At 45.3% G+C, this 23,532-nt stretch overlaps 2 protein-coding genes across 6 annotated transcripts in view; one reads left to right on the top strand and one right to left on the bottom strand.

Moving 5' to 3' along the window:
* The first annotated feature begins 4,259 nt into the window (after positions 1-4,259).
* On the top strand, positions 4,260-23,246 carry ACKR2 (atypical chemokine receptor 2). 5 transcript variants are annotated; one of them, XM_026454872.1, is made up of 3 exons: positions 7,733-7,964; positions 8,205-8,353; positions 22,057-23,246. In XM_026454872.1, exon 3 carries the CDS (start codon positions 22,086-22,088, stop codon positions 23,238-23,240), a length of 1,155 nt encoding a protein of 384 aa, XP_026310657.1. In that variant the 5' UTR covers positions 7,733-7,964; positions 8,205-8,353; positions 22,057-22,085; the 3' UTR covers positions 23,241-23,246. The 5 variants fall into 5 exon arrangements, with proteins under 5 accessions (XP_026310661.1, XP_026310657.1, XP_026310660.1 ...); XM_026454876.1 differs by lacking the exons at positions 7,733-7,964; positions 8,205-8,353 and adding an exon at positions 4,260-4,313; XM_026454875.1 differs by lacking the exon at positions 8,205-8,353 and having other exon boundaries at positions 7,733-7,953.
* LOC111555603 (7-alpha-hydroxycholest-4-en-3-one 12-alpha-hydroxylase) overlaps positions 13,139-23,532 on the bottom strand; it is a 20,507-nt gene continuing 10,113 nt past the window's right edge. Inside the window, exon 2 of the mRNA XM_023231832.1 lies at positions 13,139-13,630. Within this exon, the coding sequence (XP_023087600.1) occupies positions 13,487-13,630 (144 nt within the window). The 3' untranslated portion in view covers positions 13,139-13,486. The remainder of the gene's footprint in view (positions 13,631-23,532) is intronic.

The raw sequence follows: 23,532 nt of genomic DNA, 5'->3' as shown, positions 1-23,532 counted from the left end.
GAAACTTTTTTTTTTTCAGGTGTGTGTATGTGTGTGTATGTGTACAATAGACTGCCAGGTAAAATGCATTTCCTATTGTGGGATACAGACAAAAATATGTGCTTAGATGGAAATTCTCCCCCTCCCCTGATGTCTCGCAGGGTGGTCTCCATACTCTGTGAGCCACAGAAACAGGTAAATTTCACTGGGTGACTAACTGAGATAGTAAAGTGCTGTGTTTATGCCTGGGTTTCTGATTTAGCCAAAATGTTCCTGAGCCGATTTATATGCCCAGAACTCTCCATTTAGAGGGACTTCAGTTCTTTAGGAGAGAGGACTGGGATCAGGCCAAACAGCCCATGAACCCATGTTCCCTTTTCCAGATTCCAAGCCCACACCCAGAGCTTCTGCTTCCAAACATTCCATCACTTTTCCAGTTACAGCATTTCCTTATCTTTCACGACTTCCTCATTTTGTGGCCACACTTCCCACTCTGATACATGATGTGGGTAGGGCATGTGCTCATTCCTGGAGCCGCCTCCCTGCTGTCCCACCTCCCTGCTGTCCCACCTCCACCTCTCTGGTAACCTGCTGTGCTGTGGGACAGGAGGAGGCCCAGCGGCCCTCTGTCCATCCCACTGGTTCAGCTCCTGGGATTTTGTTCAGCGGTTTCTTTTCATTGACTCTTTCTAGGGGTGGCTGGGGGGTGACTTGAGGGGACAGCCTTTGGATAAAGCAGGCAGATAAGCATTGGAGGGGAAGTAGCCCTGGAGCGGACTCTGAGACAAAGATTTGAGTGTAAATTTTAGGTTGAACTATATGAAATTGCCCTTTTTATAGGTCAAAAAGCTCAAATATTGGCAATGTCATACGGTCCCACTAATAGTTTATCTGGGAGTTGGAGACATGGACAGGAGCGTGGGGAGGTGAGGCCGAGGAAGGAAGGCAGCCAGTGAAGACTGTGTTAGCAAACGAGCTTCCCCTGTGGGTGGTTGGACTTAATCCCCTGAGAGAAACTTGGGGAGACAGTGTGGTGCACACACTTTGGAGTTATTCCACCCAAGGGCAAGGGAGGTGGGGTATTTAGGAACCAACTGACCTCAGGCATCAACTGAGGGTTCTTGGTGGGGAGCAGGGAACATTATGTCTTGGAACTCCTGTCATGCTGCACTGGTAGGCGGGGGCATGACAGGCTTTGTTAGCTAGAACAAGGCCACAGACAGAGCAGTGTAGGTACTCACAGCTGGAAGTCAGCCAGCGTGTGCCCAGTAGGTGGGAGCTCTGGTAGATGAGGGCCACCAATGGTGCCTGCTACAGGAGCTCTGCCAGGGGAATCTGAAGGTGACTTCAGTGAGCACCTCTGGCCACAGACTCATGTAGATGAGAAAATATGATCGTATTTTTCTACAGCAGGCTATTTTCTATTTTGAGACCCCCATTTTACAGGATATGGAAACTAAATTGCAGTCACTGTGAGGTTCACGCCTAGCCCAGAATTACATCAGTTCCAGGAAACTGGTTACTGCTCTGGTGCAGGGGAGCATGGTGCCACCTGGTTTTTGGTGGCACCTGTCCACACGGGCCTCCATTTAGACATCAGCATCCTGCCTCCCTGCTGGACACCAGCCTATATGTCCACACTCAGGGTGGTCCACTAGCACCTTCAGGCCCGGTAGCCCATTGAAGATTTCATTTGGTTGCTTCAGGCTAGGGCATGGGATGGGGCTATCTGTGGCCCTGTTCACCTTGGACTCCCCATATGCCGTGTCCCTGTGCCCCTGGGTCCCACAAACACCAGGACTCTGGCCATAAGGCAGGGCACACTGTCCCTCTAATGTTTAGACTGGCCTGCTTCCCTCCTGCCTCTTACCTTCTCAGCCTGGGGTATACTTTTTTAGTTTGGTATAGAATAGAAAGAGAACCTTAATTTCCTCAAACTCCTGTACTCAAAAACCAAGAAAAAAATTCAAAGACCTTCCCTGAGTCTTGCTGTTTGAGTGGAAGAAAAGTGAATGGTGGGGAAACACCAATTAACACTTCATTGATTGATTGAGACAGAGTCTCATTCTGCCACCTAGGTTGGTGCAGTGGCATGACCTTGGCTCACTGCAACCTCCGCCTCCTGGGCTTAGGCAATTCTTGTGCCTCAGCTGCCTGAACAGCTGGAACTACAGGTGCACGGGACCATACCCGGCTAATTATTTTGTCTTTTTGGTAGAGACGGGGTTTCACCATGTTAGCCAAGCTGGTCTTGAACTCCTGACCTCAGGTGATCCACCCACCTCAGCCTCCGACTGACATTTTAAAAAACGTAATTCTGCCTTAACCCCTAGGGAACCCCTGGCCCCACTAGTAACCATAAAAATAAATTGGCCAGGCATGGTGGTGCATGCCTGTCATCCCAGCTACACAGGAGGCTGAGGCATGAGAATCACTTAAACCTGGGAGGCGGAGGCTGCAGTGAGCTGAGATAGTGTCACGGCACTCCAGCCTGGGCAACAGAGTGAGACTCCATCTCAAAAAAAAAGGAAAAAAGAAAAGAGAAAAACAGCATCATAAAACTACAAAATGTATCTGGTCAGAGGGGAAAACATCTGATTCAGAAGGGAAAATCCTGTAAACTAACTGGGTGGAGGCTGAGAGTGAGGGTAGTCTGGTCCAAATCCCAGTGCTGCAATTTGGAAAAGTTACCTAATCTCTCTGTGCCTGATTTTCCTCGTTATAACATGGGGTTGGTGGGAAGATTAGACAAATTAATGTATGTAATGCACTTGAAATAGTGTCCCGTCCAGCCCAAGTGCCATGTAAGCATCAGCATTATTGTTCTGTCCCTAGTGCCCTGTCTAGAAGGAAACCCAGGACAGGCACTCGGGCTTCCTGGATGGATAGATGGGGTGAAAAAGTGAAGGGGTGGTCAGGCAAGGTCTCCAGTTCTCAACTGTTGATTAGCTGTCAGCTTTCTCAGTTTCCAGAGAACTTGAAAATAGTTCCCAAGAAATGAAACTGACTCCAGAAAACTGGCAGCTCAGCCTGTTCATGACACTTACCCACTTCCAGAGTCAGCTGCAAACACCAACTTCCAAGCCTTACAGTACGTGATCTTCTTTGCCTAGAACCCGGGGTGCACCCAGCTGCTGCTATTTTTGTCCCCGACCTTGGGCTGGCTGGGCATCTGAATTTCCAGACACGTGCTTGCAGCCCTCATTGGCGAAGTCCCAGAGGAAAAAACAGCGTATCACTGCCGATGGGAGCATGGACATCATTGAGTCTAACCCTCTACACGGGAGTGTCCAATCTTTTGGCTTCCCTGGGCCACATTGGAAGAAGAATTGTCTTGGGTCACACATAAAATACACTAACACTAATGATAGCTGATGAGCTAAAAGAAAAAAAAAAAAGAGAAAACTCACACACACCCCCCAAAAAAACCCAAACTAATAATGTTTTAAGAAAGTTTAAGAATTTGTGTTGGGCTGCATTCAAAGCTGTCCTGGGCTGCATGCGGCCTGTTGGTTGGATAAGCTTGCTCTATAGTCACTTTACAGACAGGGAAACTGAGTCCCAGAGAAGCCTCAGGTGGTGGAGTCTTTGTACAAGAAGCATTGAGACCACTGTTAGGTAAGAGCAAGTAGTTCTAGGAAGGCTTTCTATATCAAAGCCTGCATTCGCCCAACAAACATTTACTGAGTGTCTACTGTGTGTCAAATGCTAGCTGGGCTATGCAGTCGGGGATGTTCAGATGAGCAAGAAATAGTTCTCTTCTGGAATCACTAACCAGATCTGAGGTGGAGGGGCTGGGGAGAAAAAAGGAGCAAAGAATTACACAGAATATTCACAAAGACAATGAGCAAAAGAGCACTGGAGTAGGAGTCAGAAAGTCCATGTGGCTACTATCAACTGTGTTTCTGGGCAAGTGACGGGGTTTCTGAGTCTTGGCAATCCTGTCTGCAAAATGGATGTGATAACTTCAGCTTGGCCTAACCCACAGAGCAGATGTCTGGAGAACCGCTCTGTAATTCTAACATGTAATAAATATGTAAGTAAAGATATTTTGATAAATGAATATATATATTGATTTCAAACAAATGCATTTGTAGCAAGGCAAGGGACTGGCAATTGGGGAAAAGGTTATACATAACCCCTTAGCTGAAGGGTGCCCTGGGCAGATGTACAAAAGAGGAGATAACACAGTCTGAGTGGCCAGAGGGGGCCAGACTGGGGGCAGCACAGAAAGAGGAAGAGGAAGAGGTGAGAGGAGCACCATTTCCTTCCTGTTGTGCCGTCAATGGAGCATGTTAGGAAGATCTGAGTTTCTGGCGTAACAGCGAATCAAAGTGAGTCAATGTGGGCTCTGAACCAGGCTTCTAAATTGGAGGGCAAGTTTGTAGCCTAGGAATTCAGAGTTTTAAGGCCCTAGAGAACTCTGGACTGACTCCCTCATGAGTTAAGCTAGAATGGGGTGAATTTTGCCCAAGAAAGACAGAGAAATAAGAGAGAAAGAAACAGTGAGACAGAGGATGAGGCAGGGCCAACCCAGGGCTCTCCCATCAAAAACCAGGCTGTCAACAGCTGGCAGACTCAAGAAGGAACAATCAGAGCATGAGACTGGTGGCGCTGGAGGGAGGATGCCTGATGGAGAGCGGGGGCGGCGGGGGGGGGGGGGGAGGGGGGGAGGGGCATGGTTCTGGGGCTACCTGGCCAGGCTCAGCCCTTCCTGGAACTCTTTGCCTGTGGAGTTAGGACTGACTCTTCTGACTGCAACCTGCCCATTCCAGGAAAAAGACTGGCCCTTTTTGGGAAGATGCCTCAGTGAGTTTCAGGGAAATGGGAAACCTGGTTGCTCCCACAAAGGCTCAGAGGTCTCCCAACAACCTACCCTGCATACCAGGGAGTGTCTGACGTGCTATGGCTGGGGAGTGACACTGAGGGAGTGACTTAGCCGTGGGTCACATCTCATTAGGAAAAGCAGCTTAACAGGAAACAGATGGGTTGAAATATTTTAAAAGAGGATGAGACAATTTGAACAGCAAGATAAATAATGGGAGTAATAGAATAAAATAAATACCCATGAGTTCATACTAATATAAATACATAAGAAGAAAGTCCAACTCTTTAAAAAAAAAATTTTTTTGCATTCTGTTGCCCACGCTGGAGTGCATGTCACAATCTTGTCTCACTGCAGCCTCCATCTCCCGGGCTCAAGCAATCCTCTCAACTCAGCCTCCCAAGTAGCTAAAACTACAGGTGCATGCCACCACACCTGGCTAATTTTTGTAGTTTTTGCAGAGACAAGGTTTCACCGTGTTGCCCAGGCTAGTCTCGAACTCCAGGGCTCAAGTCATCTACCTGCCTTGGCCTCCCAAAGTGCTGGGATTACAGGCAAGAGACACTGTGTCAGGACCAGCTCTTTCTTATAATACAATTCTAATTAATATATGTAGAAAGAATGACGGAAATAGAATATCACCATTTGGGAAATAACGCAGTAATAATTATTGTTGGCAAGTATAAATGGATGCAAAAATTAGTGGACAAAAGCATGAAGAGAAATAGGATATTTGCATAGTCTCAAAGTAGCAAGATATTTATTAATTACAAAAGAGTAAAGAGTAATTTCACAGTGGAAAAACTTGTTAGATACCACGTTTTTCAAGTGATCAAAGTTAACATCACCAGGAAAGAGACATCTTGAAATTATGTCCCTCTGATATGTATACTGAGGACATAAGATCACTTCTGTGGTGTCCCTACCCAAAATACATAACCTCAGTCTAATCCTGAAGAACCACCATACTGAAATTTAGGGACATTCTACAAATGAACTGGCCAGCACTCTTCAAAACTGTCAAGGTCATGAAAGACAAAGCAAGACTGAGGAGCTGCCCCAGAATGAAGAGACAAAGGAGACACAAGAACCAAGTGCATTCTGGTTTAGATCCTGGGCCAGAGAAAGGACATTAGAGGGACAACTGCTGAAATTTTAATAAGGTGTGTAGATTACTCAATAGCATTGTGTCAATGTTAATTTCCTGGTTTAGATTATTATTCAGTACTGTGCTTATGTAGATGTGTTAAAAGTAAAACCTGAGAGGCCAGCCGCTGTGGCTCACGCCTAGAATTCCAGCACCTTGGGAGGCTGAGGCAGGAGGATCACTTGAGCTCTGGAGTGCGAGACCATCTTGGCCAACATGGTGAAACCTTGCTTCTATTAAAAATACAAAGATTAGCCGGGCGTAGTGGCAGGCACCTGTAATCCCAGCTACTCAGGAGGTTGAGGTAGGAGAGTCGCTTGAACCTAGGAGGCACAGGTTGCAGTGAGCCGAGGCCGAGCTCACAGCATTGCACTCCAGCCTGGGCAACAGAGTGAGGCCCTGTCTCAAAAAAAAAAAAAAAAAAAAAAAGTAAAACCGTAGGCAAACTAAACAGAGTTTAATTGAGCAAAGAACAATTTGAGAATCAGGCAGCCTCCCAAACTAGATTAGGTTCAGAGAAACTTGGGTGCTGCTGCATGTGGAAGAAGACTTGTGGACAGAAAAGAAAAGTGATGGACAGAAAATGGAAGTGAGGGACAAATAGCTGGATTGGTTACAGCTTGGCGTTTGCCTTATTTGAACACAGTTTGAATGGTTGGCCACATGTGATGGGCTGAAACTCTGTAATTGGCACAATAATAGGTTATAGCCTGTTTACACATTCAGTTTGGTTACAGTTCATTATGTGTGGAGAAACCTTTAGGCCAAACTTTAAATATGTAAGTTTTATATATTAAATGTATAAAATACATGTTATATATATTAAAAGTATATAAAAATATATGTTTAGCCTTAGGCTAAACTTAATTTAACTGATGTTAATATTAGGGGAAGCTGACAGTCAGGTGTCCAGGAATCTCGTGCTTTATTTTGCAAGTCTAAAAATAATTTTAAAATAAGGATGTACAAAAGAGGGGAGGTGAGGGAGAATAAAGAAGGAGCCCAGGTCCTACAACTTAGCTGCTCTGTGGGAGGGACCCAGGACCCTGTGGCTCTTGTTGGGCAGCACCTTGGGTCTCTCTATTGGAAACTAGTGTTTGGCCTAGAGAAACTCAGAAGCCCCACTTGAAAGGTCCCCTGCTTCCCTCTGCCTGAGTAAAAACCCATCACAGTCTTAATGTCCATTTTTGGTAGCCTGTGGACCCCAGAGAAAGGCAAATGTCTAAGTCCATATCCGTCTTCTTGGGACATTCCATTCTCTGATGCCTGTCTGAGGGACTATCCCTATCCCCAGTAAAGATGCAAAAACCGAGGCCCAGAGAGGTGAAGGCACCATCTCTAGGTCACACAGCCAGTAAATGCAGAGCCAGGTCCAAGCCCAGCTGTGTGTGACTCCAGTGCCATGCCTTTAACCACCTGACATTACTGCTCTATTATTGCTCAGTTCAGGTGGAGACAACAGGCATTCACCAAGCACTTGCTGTGTATCAAGGGGGCAGTGGGACTGGAGGTGAGGGCGGCTGAGATACTGATCCTGGACCACAGGTGTTGTGCTGGGAAGGCGAACCCCCATACTGCTAAGCATGTGGCAGGCAATGCATCATATATCCACAGTCATTCATTCACTCACGCATTCAGTCTCTGGCCTGTTCCTGGGCTCTGGTTGGTGGGTCTGATATGATCCTTCCCCTGAGAGCTCCTGACCCAGCAGGGGAACAGACAGTTAAACAAGAGGCTAACCATACAGAGATGCCATGAAGGGGAGTCAGGGAGAAGGGAAGGAAAGAGGGAAGATGATTAGGAAAGTCTGGGAGATGAAACTATTGGTGACACAGTGGGTGTAGCAGACACAGCCCTGCTCAGTGGGAGTTATGGCCAGAGAAAGAGATTGGGTGGAGTTTAGAACTGGGGCAGAATGGGAGTGAGATCTTGCTGAGAAGGTATCCAGGATGAAGAAGCTGGAGGCAGGATCTCTGAAGGTGATGTTGGGAAGGCCCTTCAGGTAGACACAGGGTAAGCAAAGGCCTGGATGTCTGGGATGGGCTGTTAATGGACTTGACCCAGCTACCAGGGAATCATTCCAGAGAGGAGATACATGCTTTCCAAACACTGTCTTTGGGGGATGCTCTTTTATAGGGTGGGAAGTCATCTGAGCTTGACTCTTATCAATGAGAGAAATAGCTCACGGCTATGCAGCTGAGATGAGGGCTGGGGCAAGGGCAAAGGGATTTTTTTTTTTCCGGTTGAAAGCAGGATATACGCAGGCTGCTGTCCAGAGAGAGGATGAGTACATGGAGAGGAATTACACTCTCTCTGCATTTCCCTGAGGAAGAGGCACCTGGGCACTGCTCTCTCCTTTCAGGCTTGTGGTGGACCTTCCCAAGCAAGTCATTCTGGCTCCGGTAGGTTATAGCCACACTTGGGGTGGAGGGTGGGGGTGGGACAGCCGAGGGGCCACAGGGAGAGACTGAACCCAGTGGCTTGGGGAGTGGGCACAGGTGCTGGGAAGAGGGAGGTGCTAAGTCAGTGCAGAGCTTTCTCTCCAGGGCAGCTGTTGGAGCAATTGCTTCCAGCACCTTGAGAGTGATAGGTCTTCTGACCTCTTTCCCCTCCTTGACTTTGGCTCTGAGAATATGTTTTGCAGATTCTGAAAACCCCTGAGAGTTGGTTCTCCAACCTGGCTGGGGGAGCTCAGGCATTCCTTTCCATCTCTGGGCCTCAGTGTTCCCAGCTGTTGGTCTTCAAGGGCCTCTCTCCCAGGGCCAAAGTTTCACAGCTCTGTGATCTCTTCTTTTACACATGTCTACCCTCTCCCCGTCCTCCTCCTTTCCCAAATTCTTGGCCCCTTCCTTCTGCCCAAAAGAGTTCCAGATTCAAATAGTCCCTAGATCCCCTCCCATGCATCCCAGCCTGAATCAAGTGTCATTTAATCAGCGAGTTTATTCATTTTAGGGGCTGGAAGAGAACCAATAATATATGCCAGGCCCTTAGTTTACCATAATAACCCTGCAAGGGAGGCATATTATAGGTGAGAAAGTTAAGGCTCAGAGAGGTTAAATTATGAGCTCAGAGTTGCACAGCCATTAAGAAGTGAGTTAAGCTGTATTCCGTCTGTTCTACCCTTCCTATTCTGTCTATTCTACCATGCTGAGTGTCCTGCCGTTTCTGGGGATGGTGGGGTTTCATTTTCATGCTGAAATACACACGCAAGTTGTTCTCACGGGGACATTTCAGGCAACAAGGAGAGAGGCAAAAAACAAAACATCAAAAAACATTCTGGGAAAGACATGAAAGTCTCACCTTCTGCAGCAGCAGCTCCTTGAAGGGTCGGGCTCTAAAAGTGCTTACTTTTTGTTAGCTGAAATAAGCTTTGGGAGGAGGGTTACTCTTGTGATTTTATACACGTCACAAACATCTCTATTTCCTGACCAGGCCAGGAAACATTAAGTGATGTGGGGTCCCAGGGAGCGTGGGGAGCAGGCGGGCCTCACATATCTCAGGAGCTATGTCTAGCTGGAGGCTGCAAGCGGACTCCTGCCCTGCTGAGGAATGGATAAGACCACTCCCTTCCAGCCAGACTTTGTGTAATCTGGTGTCCCAGACGTGGTTCTAAGCATGAAAGCAAACAGGATACAGTAAGATGTTCCTGTGGGTTATTTTTGCAATGGTAGCATCACAGGGGACTTTTGTTTTTGTTTTTTGGCCTCTTTCTTATTTTTCCGCTGTATTTCTACATTTTACATTGAATATATATTATTATGGTAATCAGGAAAAAATAACATGTTAAAAAAGTAAGGAGAGAGAGCATGCAGTGATCTGGAATCAGAAGCCAGCTGATTCCTCTGGCCACGTGTGCCTGCCTTGCAGTGTGGCCCTGGAGTTCCTGGGAAACCAGAGAGGCGATACCTGTTCACCCCTTCACGAGGGAGCCAGGAAGACACAGCAATGACTGGGATAAAAAAAGGGTATATGGAAACACAAAGCCCTGTGTAAGTGTCAGGACTGGTTTTTATTATCTTCATTGTGTTTTATAAATCACGATCCAAATATGCTTCCCATGCAGACCATCCAGAAGGCAGCTGTTCATCCTGCAAGCCCGAGGAAGGGGTGCACACAGGCTGAACTCCCAGTGTGTGATTTGGGGCTCCAGCTCTGGAGCCAGCTGCAGGAACTTGGTTTCCAGTTCTGCCATATACCTGCTGTGTGTCCTTGGGCACCTTACTCCCCTTCTCTCAGTTCCTCATCTGTAAAATGGGGCCTTTTTTTTGTTTTTTTTTTTGTTTTTTTTTGTTTTTTTGAGACGGAGTCTCGCTCTGTCGCCCAGGCTGGAGTGCAGTGGCCTGATCTCAGCTCACTGCAAGCTCCACCTCCTGGGTTTACGCCATTCTCCTGCCTCAGCCTCCCGAGTAGCTGGGACTACAGGCGCCCGCCACCTCGCCCGGCTAGTTTTTTTGTATTTTTTAGTAGAGACGGGGTTTCACCGTGTTAGCCAGGATGGTCTCGATCTTCTGACCTCGTGATCCGCCCATCTCGGCCTCCCAAAGTGCTGGGATTACAGGCTTGAGCCACCGTGCCCGGCCCATTTTATAAGGTTATTGTGAGAAGTCAGTGCATTATTACATCTAAAGCCCAGGGGAGGGGATCTACAACCTAGTTGTTATTACTGTTATTTTTTTGCGACAGGGTCTCGCTATGTTGCCTATGCTGGTATCAAACTCCTGGGCTCAAGGAATCCACCAATCTCAGCCTCCCAAGTCGCTGGGACTAGAGGTGCATGCCACTGCACCTGGCTGTGCTTACTATTTTCTTTGAGTTGTATTGTAACCTAGCATTTAAGAGCATGGACGCCCGGTTTCAAATCCTGGCTCTACTACTCAATTGCTCTGTGATCTTGGACCAGTTCTCTAACTTCCCTGTGTGTTAGTATCCTCAGCTCTAAAACAGGGCTAATAATAGTATTTACTTCTATCAGGTAAATGTGAGGATTAAATAAGTTAATACATTTAAAACCCTTACCCTAGATTGTATTTTAAAGGAGGATATGATTTCCACATTCAAAGGAAGCCAGCAAAAGTATTTTCCACTAGAAGTGATCTCAAATGGCATCCTTGGTTTCATATTTCAAAGGCTGGTGTGGCCTCTGGAGATCACATTTAATCTTATTTATTTGATCAGCTTGCATGCTGAATCAGCTGCACTGTGAACAGTACACTCAGCATGGGTGTGCTTTCAGCACCTGAGGGACCTACACGTGACCCTGTCCATAGGCTTCTTGGCTGTGGGGAGGGTGGTCGTGAAATTGATGTTTAAAGTGGAAGAGGGGAGATGGTGGGAGACACAAAAGAGGGTTCAGTGAGTCAAGCAGGGTTTGGTCAAGCTGTGTGGGGCCTGATCAGGGGAGTGCTGGTGAAGGTTTGACAATCAGCTCTGGGCTGGGGGCACAGGGGAGGTAGGATGGCAGAGGAGAGGAAAGCCTTGATTTATAGCTTTTGTCATGGTGTAAATATTCCCAGTTTCAAGTTACCAACTTAACATCACTGAACGCAAAGTTGGTTAATTCCATGATCATTTGTTTAATGCCTCCCAGACGCCATGACTGGCTCTCAGCACACCACTGGCTTTGAAGCTTCCTGCCACTAGTTGCTGAGGCCAGAAGTCCCACTGTCGGAACCTCAACCTTCGAATTTAAGTTTGATCCATTTTGAAAGGGAGTGTGGGGAGGATGGGGTCATCACTTCCACCTCACATTTTGAGGGCCATCCAATCCCCGGCCCCCCATTTGCTAATCTGAGGCTGTGGACAATTGGGCTTCACCTCTCCACACCTGTTTCTTTATCTGGAAAGTAGGGATTATACTCACTTTGCTTCCCAGAACTATGGTGAAGATAAGGTGAGAAAATTACATGTGAGTTTCAACTCATAGAAGGAGCCCAACTAACATGGCTGCATCCTTGTCACAATATCCTTCCTCTTGTTGCCTCAACTGTGATTTTCCTGAGAGACCTAAGGGAGGGGAGCCCTGGATATCTCCCAGTGACGGTAAGATCCTGGACAACCAGCAAAGACTCAATCACACCTTTCTCTTTTTTTCTTTTTTTTTTCTTTGAGACGGAGTTTCACTCTTGTTGCCCAGGCTGGAGTGCAGTGGTGTGATCTCAGCTCACTGCAACCTCTGCCTCCCAGGTTCAAGTGATTCTCCTGCCTCAGCCTCCCAAGTAGCTGGGATTACAGGCACCTGCCACCACGCTGGGCTAATTTTGTATTTTTAGTAGAGTTGGGGTTTCACAATGTTGACCAGGCTGGTCTCAAACTCCTGACCTCAGGTGATCCACCCACCTCGGCCTCCCAAAGTGCTGGAATTACAAGCATGAGCCACTGTGCCCAGCCTTCAAGGATGAGGTGGGACCAGGGACAAGGCACCATATGCCTGGAGTCTGAAGACTTGGATTTCAGATGCAGCTTGGCTAGTGACTTCCTGTGTGACCCTGGTAAAGTTGCTTTGCTCCTGGATTAAATGGGGCTGATGGTTCCTTCCCGATTTGCCTTACAAGGCTACAGCAGTGCATATGAAGGTGCCCGGCCAGCTGTAACATGCATATGGGAGTGCTGACTGCTGCTGTCATTGTTGGCATTATTGATGAAAGTGATAGGAGGGGATGGTTGCTCCAGAGGTGAGGGAGACCTGGAAAGATTCCCAGAGTCAAAGATCGGGGTAAAGGCCTAATTGCTGTTACCACTGTTGTTGGCATTATTGATGAAAGTGATAGGAGGATGGTTGCTCCATAGGTGAGGATGACCTGGAAAGATTCCCAGAGTGAGAGATCAGGAGGGTAAAGGCCTGATTGCTGTTGTCATTGTTGTTGTCTTTACTGATGAAAGTGATAGGAGGATGGTTGCTCCAGAAGTGAGGATGACTTGAAAAGATTCCCAGAGTGAAAGATCAGGAGGCTAAAGACCTTGAGTGGGAAGGGGATAGAGTGTTCCATGTAGAGGAAGAACAAAGGTGGCCTGGACTAGCAGGGTCTGCTGACTCTGACCTCTGGCTTTGATTGAAACATTCATCAGACTTGGTTGTTTGCTGAAACAAAAGTCAGAGGGCTTTGAGAAATCAAGTCAAGATCAAGGTCCATGTCAGCAGCTCAGAAAATCTAGTGTTTAATCAATGTCACCTCCTGAGTAATAAGCCCTGATAAGGCCTGAGCACACTCCTCACATCCTCCTTCTGCAGCAGCAGCTCACAGGCTCCCAGCTCCAGCCATATGCTAGGAGTGTCCTTACTGCTGCCCAGAAAAGGGAGGAGTTGAAGGCCAGGAGGCCCCTGGTGCAGAGGAGAGGACAGGAAGACCAGCAAAAAAAAAAAAAAAAAAAAAAAAAAAAGGGCACTCGGTAAAGTTCCTGAGGTTGATCAGGAACAGAGCTGGGCCTTAGATAAAGCCACTCTGGCTGAGTTCCTGGGGTGGGGACAGGTCACGTGTGGTTTCCACAGCATCTGGTCCAGATGCCATTGGATAGGAGCCCAAGGGTGGGGCAGAGGCTCACAGAGTGGGAGGACTCCAGGACTCCCTCAGAAGAGGTTCTGCTTCAGTAGCACTGAATTGTTCCACCAGCCATGAGATCATGGTATCACAGATACTATGGGCCAACTGAGAACCCAAGTCAACATTTATTTCGAAGTCTGCCTGAAAAAAGGGGATAAAACTTTTATCAGAAAGGGCTAAGGAAAATGTTTGCAACATATATGAAAAAAGCTAACATCGTCACTATTATAAGACCTCATAAAATGAGCATCCCACCCATTAAAATAATAAATAATTTACAGAATAAATACAAGGGGGTATTGAACATATTAAAAAGTTCAAGCTCATGCAAGTAAAATATTAAAAAATAAAATCCAGAAGTATGGGGTAGAGCTGATTTGCATTTCTCAGTTTGTGGCCCATGACCCTCAGTAGTCTACAGGCCCCTCTTCAGTGGTTCTTCACAATTGCCTGCTTGGGCCACAAATTCCTTTTTATCTCCTTCCTCTCTCCTCCTCAAGCCCCCTTCCCCATTGGTGAATGCTCTTTGTTCAACATGAAGTCTGTCTTCCCCTCTCTTTCTCCTGGAACACACTACAGGTTTGAGCCTAATTCTTAGTTCATGACATACTTGTATCACTGGTTTATGTGAAGCTCTCATCAAAAAAAATTTTAAACAAAGCAGTAAAATTCTGTGATATCACTGCCTTAGATGACACTTGACCGTGGACAGTGACTCATCCCATCTCCATGGTCCACCCCAATCCCATGCTGCTGGCTTCTGCCCAGGCACCTGCCATCTTGAATTTGGTGCCTCTTATTCCTATGCCTTCCTGTTATCTATTTGTACTCCTTCAAAAGTATATATGTTTTGTTTCATTTGTCTTAATTTCATTAAAAGAGTGTCATGTACATATTTTTATGGGACTTAGAGACAAGTGGGCCGATTCAAGAGGAGAGACTCACCGGGTGGTTGTGAGGGTGAGGAGGAAAGAATCTGCAAGATATCCCATGTTTCAGTCTTAGGTGACTGAGTAGTTGGTGGAGTCATTCAGTTAGATAGGCCTAGGAAAGAAGAAAGGGGCTGGTGGGGAAATGATGAACTCAGTTCTGGGCAAAGCAATAATTTAAGCTCGCATTTATTGAATGCTTGCTATGTTCCAGTCAGTTTTGTAGAATTTAAAGTGCTCTGCGTGTATTATCACATTTAAGCACAACAAGAACATCACAAGATAGGCACAGTTATTATTTTCATTTTAAAGATGAGGAAACTGAGAGGTAGAAAATTTAGTAGGTTCTGAGCCCATCAACATGATGGATCACACCTTTCTGCTACAAACAGAAATACTGGATAAAATATTTAAAATATTAAATATTTGTCATTGAAAATATTGATATGAGGCCAGGCACGGTGGCTCATGCCTGTAATCCCAGCACTTTGGGAGGCCGAGGCGGGTGGATCATGAGGTCAGGAGATCAAGACCATCCTGGCTAACATGGTGAAACCCCCTCTCTACTAAAAATACAAAAAATTAGCTGGGCGTGGTGGTGGGTGCCTGTAGTTCCAGCTACTCGGGAGCCTGAGGCAGGTGAATGGCCGGGAGGCTGAGGCAGGTAAATGGCCTGAACCCAGGAGGTGGAGCTTGCAATGAGCCGAAATTGCACCACTGCACTCCAGCCTGGGTGACAGAGCAACACTCCCCCTCAAAAAAAAAAAAAAAAAAAAAAAAGAAAAGAAAGAAAGAAAGAAAAGAAAATATTGATATGAAACTATTTACAAATAAAATATTTAAAAACTCTCAAAAGGCAAGGGAAATCCTCAGGTGACAGGAGTAAAGAAAACCCAAAGCCAGGGTGGATGCATTGGACATTTATGGATAAAACAAGCCCATGGGCATCTGCCATTACTGAGGCTAGAGTAGGCGGTTTTCCCCTCACAGTGTAAACAAAGCCACTGGGAAGTTCGAACTGGGCAGAGCCCACTGCAGCTTGGCAAAACCACTGTAGCCAGGCTCCCTCTCTAGATTCCTCCTCTCTGGGCAAGGCATCTCTGAAAGAAAGGCAGCAGCCCCAGTCAGGGGCTCATAGATAAAACTCCCATTTCCCTGGGACAGAGCACCTGGGGGGAGGGGTGGCTATGGGCGCAGCTTCAGCAGACTTAAATGTTCCTGCCTGCTGGCTCTGAAGAGAGCAGTGGATCTCCCAGCACAGCACTTGAGCTCTGCTAAGGGACAGACTGCCTCCTCAAGTGGGTCCCTGACCCCTGTGCCTCCTCAATGGGAGACACCTCCCAGCAGGGGTTGACAGATACCTCACACAGGAGAGCTCTGGCTGGCATCTGGTGGGTGCCCCTCTGGGATGAAGCTTCCAGAGGAAGAAACAGACAGCAATATTTGCCATTCTGCAGCCTCTGCTAGTGATACCCAGGCAAACAGGGTCTGGAGTGGACCTTCAGCAAACTCCAGCAGACCTGCAGCAAAGGGACCTGACTGTTAGAAGGAAAACTAACAAACAGAAAGGAATAGCATCAACAAAAATACATCCACACAGAAACCCCATCTGAAGGCCACCAACATCAAAGACCAAAGGTAGATAAATCCACGAAGATGAGGAAAAACCAGTTCAAAAAGGCTAAAAATTCAAAAAACCAGAATGCCTCTTCTCCTCCAAATGATCACAACTCCTCACTAGCAAGGGAACAAAACTGGATGGAGAATGAGTTTGATGAATTGACAGAAGTAGGCTTCAGAAGGTGTGTAATAACAAACTCCTCTGAGCTAAACGAGCATGTTCTAACCCAATGCAAGGAAGCTAAGAACCTTGAAAAAAGGTTAGAGGAATTGCTAACTAGAATGACCAATTTAGAGAAGAATATAAATGACCTGATGGAGCTGAAAAACACAGCACAAGAACTTCGTGAAGCTACACAAGGATCAATAGCTGGATCAATCAAGCGGAAGAAAGGATATCAGAGATTGAAGATCAACTTAATGAAATAAAGTGTGAAAACAATATTAGAGAAAAAAGAATATAAAGGCATGAACAAAGCCTCCAAGAAATATGAAGACTATGTGAAAAGACCAAATCTACATTTGATTGGTGTACCTGAAAGTGACAGAGAGAATGGAACCAAGTTGGAAAACATTCTTCAGGATATTATCCAGAAGAAATTCTCCAACCTAGCAAGACAGGCCAACATTCAAATTCAGGAAATACAGAGAACACCGCAAAGGTACTCCTCGAGAAGAGCAACCCCAAGACACATAATTTTCAGATTCACCAATGTTGAAATGAAGGAAAAAATGTTAAGGGCAGCCAGAGAGACAGGTTGGGTTACCCACAAAGGGGAGCCCATCAGACTAACATCAGATCTCTCTGCAGAAACCCTACAGGCCAGAAGAGAGTGGGAGTCCAATATTTAACATTCTTAAAGAGAAGAATTTTCAATCCAGAATTTCATATCCAGCCAAACTAAGCTTCATGCGTGAAGGAGCAATAAAATCCTTTACAGACAAGCAAATGCTGAGAGATTTTGTCACAACCAGGCCTGCCTTACAAGAGCTCCTGAAGGAAGCACTAAACATGGAAAGGACAAATTGGTACCAGCCACTGCAAAACCATACCAAATTGTAAAGACCATCGACACCTATGAAGAAACTGCATCAACTAATGGGCAAAATAACCAGCTAACATCATAATGACAGGATCAAATTCACACATAACAATATTAACCTTAAATGTAAACAGGCTAAATGCCCCAATTAGAAGACACAGACTGGCAAATTGGATAAAGAGTCAAGACCCATCGGTGTGCTGTATTCAGGAGACCCATCTCACATCCAAAGACACACATAGGCTCAAAATAAAGGGATGGAGGAATATTTACCAAGCAAATGGAAAGCAAAAAAAAAAAAAAAAAAAAAAAAAAAAAAAAAAAAAAAAAAAAAAAAGCAGGGATTGCAATCCTAGTCTCTGATAAAACAGAATTTAAACCAACAAAGATCAAAAAGGCAAAGAGGGGCATTACATAATGGTAAAGGGATCAATGCAACAAGAAGAGCTAACGATCCTAAATATATATGCACCCAATACAGGAGCACCCAGGTTCATAAAGCAAGTTCTCAGAGACCTACAAAGAGACTTAGACTCCCACACAATAATAATGGGAGACTTTAACACCCCACTGTCAATAGTAGACAGACCAATGAGACAGAAAATTAGCAAGGATATTCAGGACTTGAACTCAGCTCTGGACCAAGTGGACCTAATAGACATCTACAGAGCTCTCCACCCCAAATCAATAGAATATACATTCTTCTCAGCATCCTGATACCAAAACATCACACTTATTCTAAAGTTGACCACATAATTGGAAGTAAAACATTTCTCAGCAAATGCAAAAGAATGGAAATCATAACAAACAGTCTCTCAGACCACAGTGAAATCAAGTTAGAGTTCAGGATTAAGAAACTCACCCAAAACTACACAGCTACGTGGAAACTAAATAACCTGCTCCTGAATGACTACTGGGTAAATAACGAAATGAAGGCAGAAATAAGTTCTTTGAAACCAATGAGAGCAAAGACACAACATACTAAAATCTCTGGGACACAGCTAAAGCAGTGTTTAGAGGAAAATTTATAGCACTAAATGCCCACAGGAGAAAGCAGGAAAGATCTAAAATTGACAGCCTAACATCACAATTAAAAGAACTAGAGAAGCAAGAGCAAACAAATTCAAAAGCTAGCAGAAGACAAGAAATAACTAAGATCAGAGTAGAACTGAAGGAGAGAGAGAGAGATGAAAAACCCTTCAAAAAAATCATTGAATCCAGGAGCTGGTTTTTTGAAAAGATCAACAAAATAGATAGACCACTAGCTGGACTGATAAAGAAGAAAAGAGACAAGAATTAAGTAGACACAACCAGAGGATACTATAGACGCATCAGAGAATACTATAAACACCTCTACACAAATAAACCAGAAAATCTAGAAGAAATGGATAAATTCCTGGACACATATACCCTCTCAAAACTAAACCAGGAAGAAGTGGAATCCCTGAAGAGAGCAATAACCAGTTCTGAAATTGAGGCAGTCATTAATAGCCTCCCAACCAAAAAAGCCCAGGACCAGACAGATTCACAGCTGAATTCTATCAGAAGTACAAAGAGGAGCTGGTACCATTCCTTCCAAAACTATTCTAAACAATAGAAAAAAGAGGGAATCCTCCCTAACTCATTTTATTAGGCCAGCATCATCTTGATACAAAAACCTGGCAAAGACACAACAAAAAAAGAAAATTTCAGGCCAATGTCCCTGATGAACATTGATGCTAAAATTCTCAATAAAATACTGGCAAACCAAATCCAGCAGCACATCAAAAACTTATCTACCACCATCAAGTCAGCTTCATCCCTGGGATGCAAGGTTAGTTCAACATATGCAAATCAATAAATGTAATCCATCACATAAACAGAACCAATGACAAAATCACATTATTATCTCAATAGATGCAGAAAAGGCCTTCAATAAAATTCAACACCCCTTCATGCTAAAAAACTCTCCATAAACTGGGTACTGATGGAATGTATCTCAAAATAATAAGAGCTATTGATGAGAAACCCACAGCCAATATCATACTGAATGGGCAAAATCTGGAAGCATTCCCTTTGAAAACCAGCACAAGACAAGGATGCCCTCTCTCACCACTCCTGTTCAACATAGTATTAGAAGTTCTGGCCAGGGCAATCAGGCAATAGAAAGAAATAAAGCATATTCAGATAGGAAGAGAGGAGGTCAAATTGTCTATGTTTGCAGATGACATGATTGTATATTTAGAAAACCCCATCGTCTCTGCCCAAAATCTCCTTAAGCTGATAAGCAACTTCCGCAAAGTCTCAGAAAACAAAATCAGTGTGCAAAAATCAAAAGCATTCCTATACACCAATAACAGACAAACAGAGAGCCAAATCACGAGTGAACTCCCATTCACAAATGCTACAAAGAGAATAAAATACCTAAGAATACAACTTATAAGAGATGTGAAGAACCTGTTCAAGGAGAACTACAAGGAAATAAGAGAGGACACAAACAAATGGAAAAACATTCCATGCTCATGGATAGGAAGAATGAATATCGTGAAAATGGCCATACTGCCCAAAATAATTTATAGATTCAATGCTATCCCCATCAAGCTACCGTTGACTTTATTCTCTGAATTAGAAAAAAACTACTTTAAATTTCATATGGAACCAAAAAGAGAGCCCATGTAACCAAGACAATCCTAAGCAAAAAGAAAAAAGCTGGAGGCATCACACTACCTGACTTCAAACTATACTACAAGGCTACAGTAACCAAAACAGCATGGTACTGGTACCAAAACAGATATATAGACAAATGGAACAGAACACAGGCCTCAGAAATAGCATCACAGGTCTACAACCATCTGATCTTTGACAAACGTGACAAAAACAAGCAATGGGGAAAAGATTCCCTATTTAATAAATGGTGTTGGGAAAACTGGCTAGCCATATGCAGAGAACTGAAACTGGACCCATTCCTTACACCTTATACAAAAGTAAACTCAAGATGAATGAAAGACCTAAATGTAAGACCTAAAACCGTAAAAACTCTAGAAGAAAACCTAGGCAATACCATTCAGGACATAGGCATAGGCAAATACTTCATGATTAAAACACCAAAAGCAATGGCAACAAAAGCCAAAATTGACAAATGGGATCTAATTAAACTAAAGAGCTTTTGCACAGCAAAATAAACTATCATCAGAGTAAACTGGCAACCTACAGAACAGGAGAAAATGTTTGCAATCTATCCATCTGACAAAGGGTTAATATCCAGAATCTACAAAGAACTTAAACAAATTACAAGAAGAAAACAACCCCATTAAAAAGTGGGTGAGGGATATGAACAGATACTTCTCAAAAGAAGACATTTATGCGGCCAACAGACATATGAAAAAAAAAAAGCTCATCATTACTGGTCATTAGAGAAATGCAAATAAAAACCACAATGAGATGACATACTATCTAATCCCAGTTAGAATGGTGATCATTAAAAAGTCAGGAAACAACAGATGCTCGAGAGGATGTGGAGAAATAGGAATGTTTTTACACTGTTGGTGGGACTGTAAATTAGTTCAACCATTGTGGAAGACAGTGTGGCGATTCCTCAATGATCTAGAACCAGAAATACCATTTGACCCAGAAATCCCCTTACTGGGTATATACCTAAAGGATTATTAATCATTCTACTATAAAGACACATGCACACATATGTTTATTGCAGCACTGTTCACAATAGCAAAGACTTGGAACAAACCCAAATGCCCATCAATGATAGACTGGATAAAGAAAATGTGGCACATACACAGGATGGAATACTATGCAGCCATAAAAAGGATGAGTTCATGTCCTTTGCAGGGACATGGATGAAGCTGGAAGCCATCATTCTCAGCAAACTAACACAAGAACAGAAAACCAAACACTGCATGTTCTCACTCATAAGTGGGAGTTGAACAACGAGAACACATGGACACAGGGAGGGGAACATCACACACCCTGGACTGTTGGGGGCTTGGGGGCTAGGGGAGGGATAACATTAGGAGAAATACCTCACTGTGCACATGTACCCTAGAACTTAAAGTATAATTTAAAAAAAAAAAGAAGAAGAAATACCTAATGTAAATGACAGGTTGATGGGTGTAGCAAACCACATGGCATGTGTATAGCTATGTAACAAACCTGCACATTTTGCACATGTATCCCAGAACTTAAAGTATAATAAACAAAATTTTTTTAAAAAAGCTCCACTGAAGGCCGGGCGCGGTGGCTCAAGCCTGTAATCCCAGCACTTTGGGAGGCCGAGACGGGCGGATCACGAGGTCAGGAAATCGAGACCATCCTGGCGAACACGGTGAAACCCCGTCTCTACTAAAAATACAAAAACTAGCTGGGCGAGGTGGCGGGCGCCTGTAGTCTCAGCTACTTGGGAGGCTGAGGCAGGAGAATGGCGTAAACCCGGGAGGCGGAGCTTGCAGTGAGCTGAGATCCGGCCACTGCACTCCAGTCTGGGCTACAGAGCAAGACTCCGCCTCAAAAAAAAAAAAAGCTCCACTGAAGCTAAGCTGCCATTAAAAAAAATTATAAGCTATACATGAGGAAGGGTCAAGAGACACATTAAATAGATGAATTGATATCCCTAAAGATTAAAGAAGAATTTGAAAAACACTATAGGTATTTTTAAATAATGAAGGAGAAAAATAAAGAAACAAAACCATAATGAAAGAATTACATACTGTGAGAACACCTAAAGGTTAGTTGCTTATCCAAGAGTAAGTGTCCCAGAGTAAGTGGGATTCAGTTATAAGACAAAGGTGAGGGGGATATCTTGGTGACATAACCATTAAGTGGTGCAGATGGCTCCCTAAGATTGTGCTCTTATTTGCTGGACTGCAGGTGCTGATGTAGATTTGAAGAGTCTATTGGACATTCCAGTGCAGCAGCAAAAGTGGGTTCAGAGAAAGGTAGAGAATGCTAGGTCTCACCATATTTTTTCCCCACACCTCTACAGGACGTCGGGACTGGGCACTTCCTTCCAGCATGGCCGCCACTGCCTCTCCGCAGCCACTCACCACTGAGGATGCCGGTCCTGAGAATAGCAGCTTCTATTACTATGACTACCTGGATGAGGTGACCTTCATGGTCTGCAGGAAGGATGCAGTGGTGTCCTTTGGCAAAGTCTTCCTGCCAGTCTTCTATAGCCTGATTTTTGTGTTGGGCCTTAGCGGGAACCTCCTTCTTCTCATGGTCTTGCTCCGGTACGTGCCTCGCAGGCGGATGACTGAGGTCTATTTGCTGAATCTGGCCATCTCCAACCTTCTGTTTCTGGTGACACTGCCTTTCTGGGGCATCTCCGTGGCCTGGCATTGGGTCTTTGGGAGTTTCTTGTGCAAGATGGTGAGCACTCTTTATACTACTAACTTTTACAGTGGCATCTTTTTCATTAGCTGCATGAGCCTGGACAAGTACCTGGAGATCGTACATGCTCAGCCCTACCACAGGCTGAGGACCCGGGCCAAGAGCCTGCTCCTTGCTACCATAGTATGGGCTGTGTCCCTGGCCGTCTCCATCCCTGATATGGTCTTTGTACAGACACATGAAAATCCCAAGGGTGTGTGGAACTGCCACGCAGATTTCGGCGGGCATGGGACCATTTGGAAGCTCTTCCTCCGCTTCCAGCAGAACCTCCTAGGGTTTCTCCTTCCACTCCTTGCCATGATCTTCTTCTATGCCCGTATTGGTTGTGTCTTGGTGAGGCTAAGGCCCCCAGGCCAGGGCCGGGCTCTAAAAATAGCTGCAGCCCTGGTGGTGGCCTTCTTCGTGCTATGGTTCCCATACAATCTCACCTTGTTTCTGCACACGCTGTTGGACCTGCAAGTATTCGGGAACTGTAAGGTCAGCCAGCATCTAGACTACGCACTCCAGGTGACAGAGAGCATCGCCTTCCTTCACTGCTGCTTTTCACCCATCCTGTATGCCTTCTCCAGTCGCCACTTCCGCCAGTACCTGAAGGCTTTCCTGGCTGCTGTGCTTGGATGGCACCTGGCACCTGGCACTGCCCAGGCCCCATTATCCAACTGTTCTGAGAGCAGCATACTTACTGCCCAAGAAGAAATGACTGGCATGAATGACCTTGGGGAGAGGCAGTCTGAGAACTCCCCTAACAAGGAGGATGTGGGGAATAAATCAGCCTGAGTGACCAAACCTCAGTCTGGTGGGAACAGGTGGGAACCAGCTCAATTGGGCATCCACTCAAAGTGCTGTCTCCAGGGGCCTCAGTGACGGTGTTGCTAAACCCAGTGGTCAGTTCTCAGTTCTCAACCATCAGCAGCATTTGCTCACCCCTGCCTTCTTCCTCCATTTTCTTCACTTGCTTCCGGGACACCATGCTTTCTTTTCTGAATTCCTACAATGGTCCTTTCTTTCTTCCTTCCTTCCTTCCTTCCTTCCCTCCCTCCCTCCCTCCCTCCCTCCCTCCTTCCTTCCT

The sequence above is a fragment of the Piliocolobus tephrosceles genome, chromosome 2, assembly GCF_002776525.5.
Source record: "Piliocolobus tephrosceles isolate RC106 chromosome 2, ASM277652v3, whole genome shotgun sequence".
NCBI classification, from domain to species: Eukaryota; Metazoa; Chordata; class Mammalia; order Primates; family Cercopithecidae; genus Piliocolobus; species Piliocolobus tephrosceles.
The sequence above is the reverse complement of the archived record's forward strand: the minus strand, read 5'-3'. Positions and strand labels throughout refer to the sequence as shown.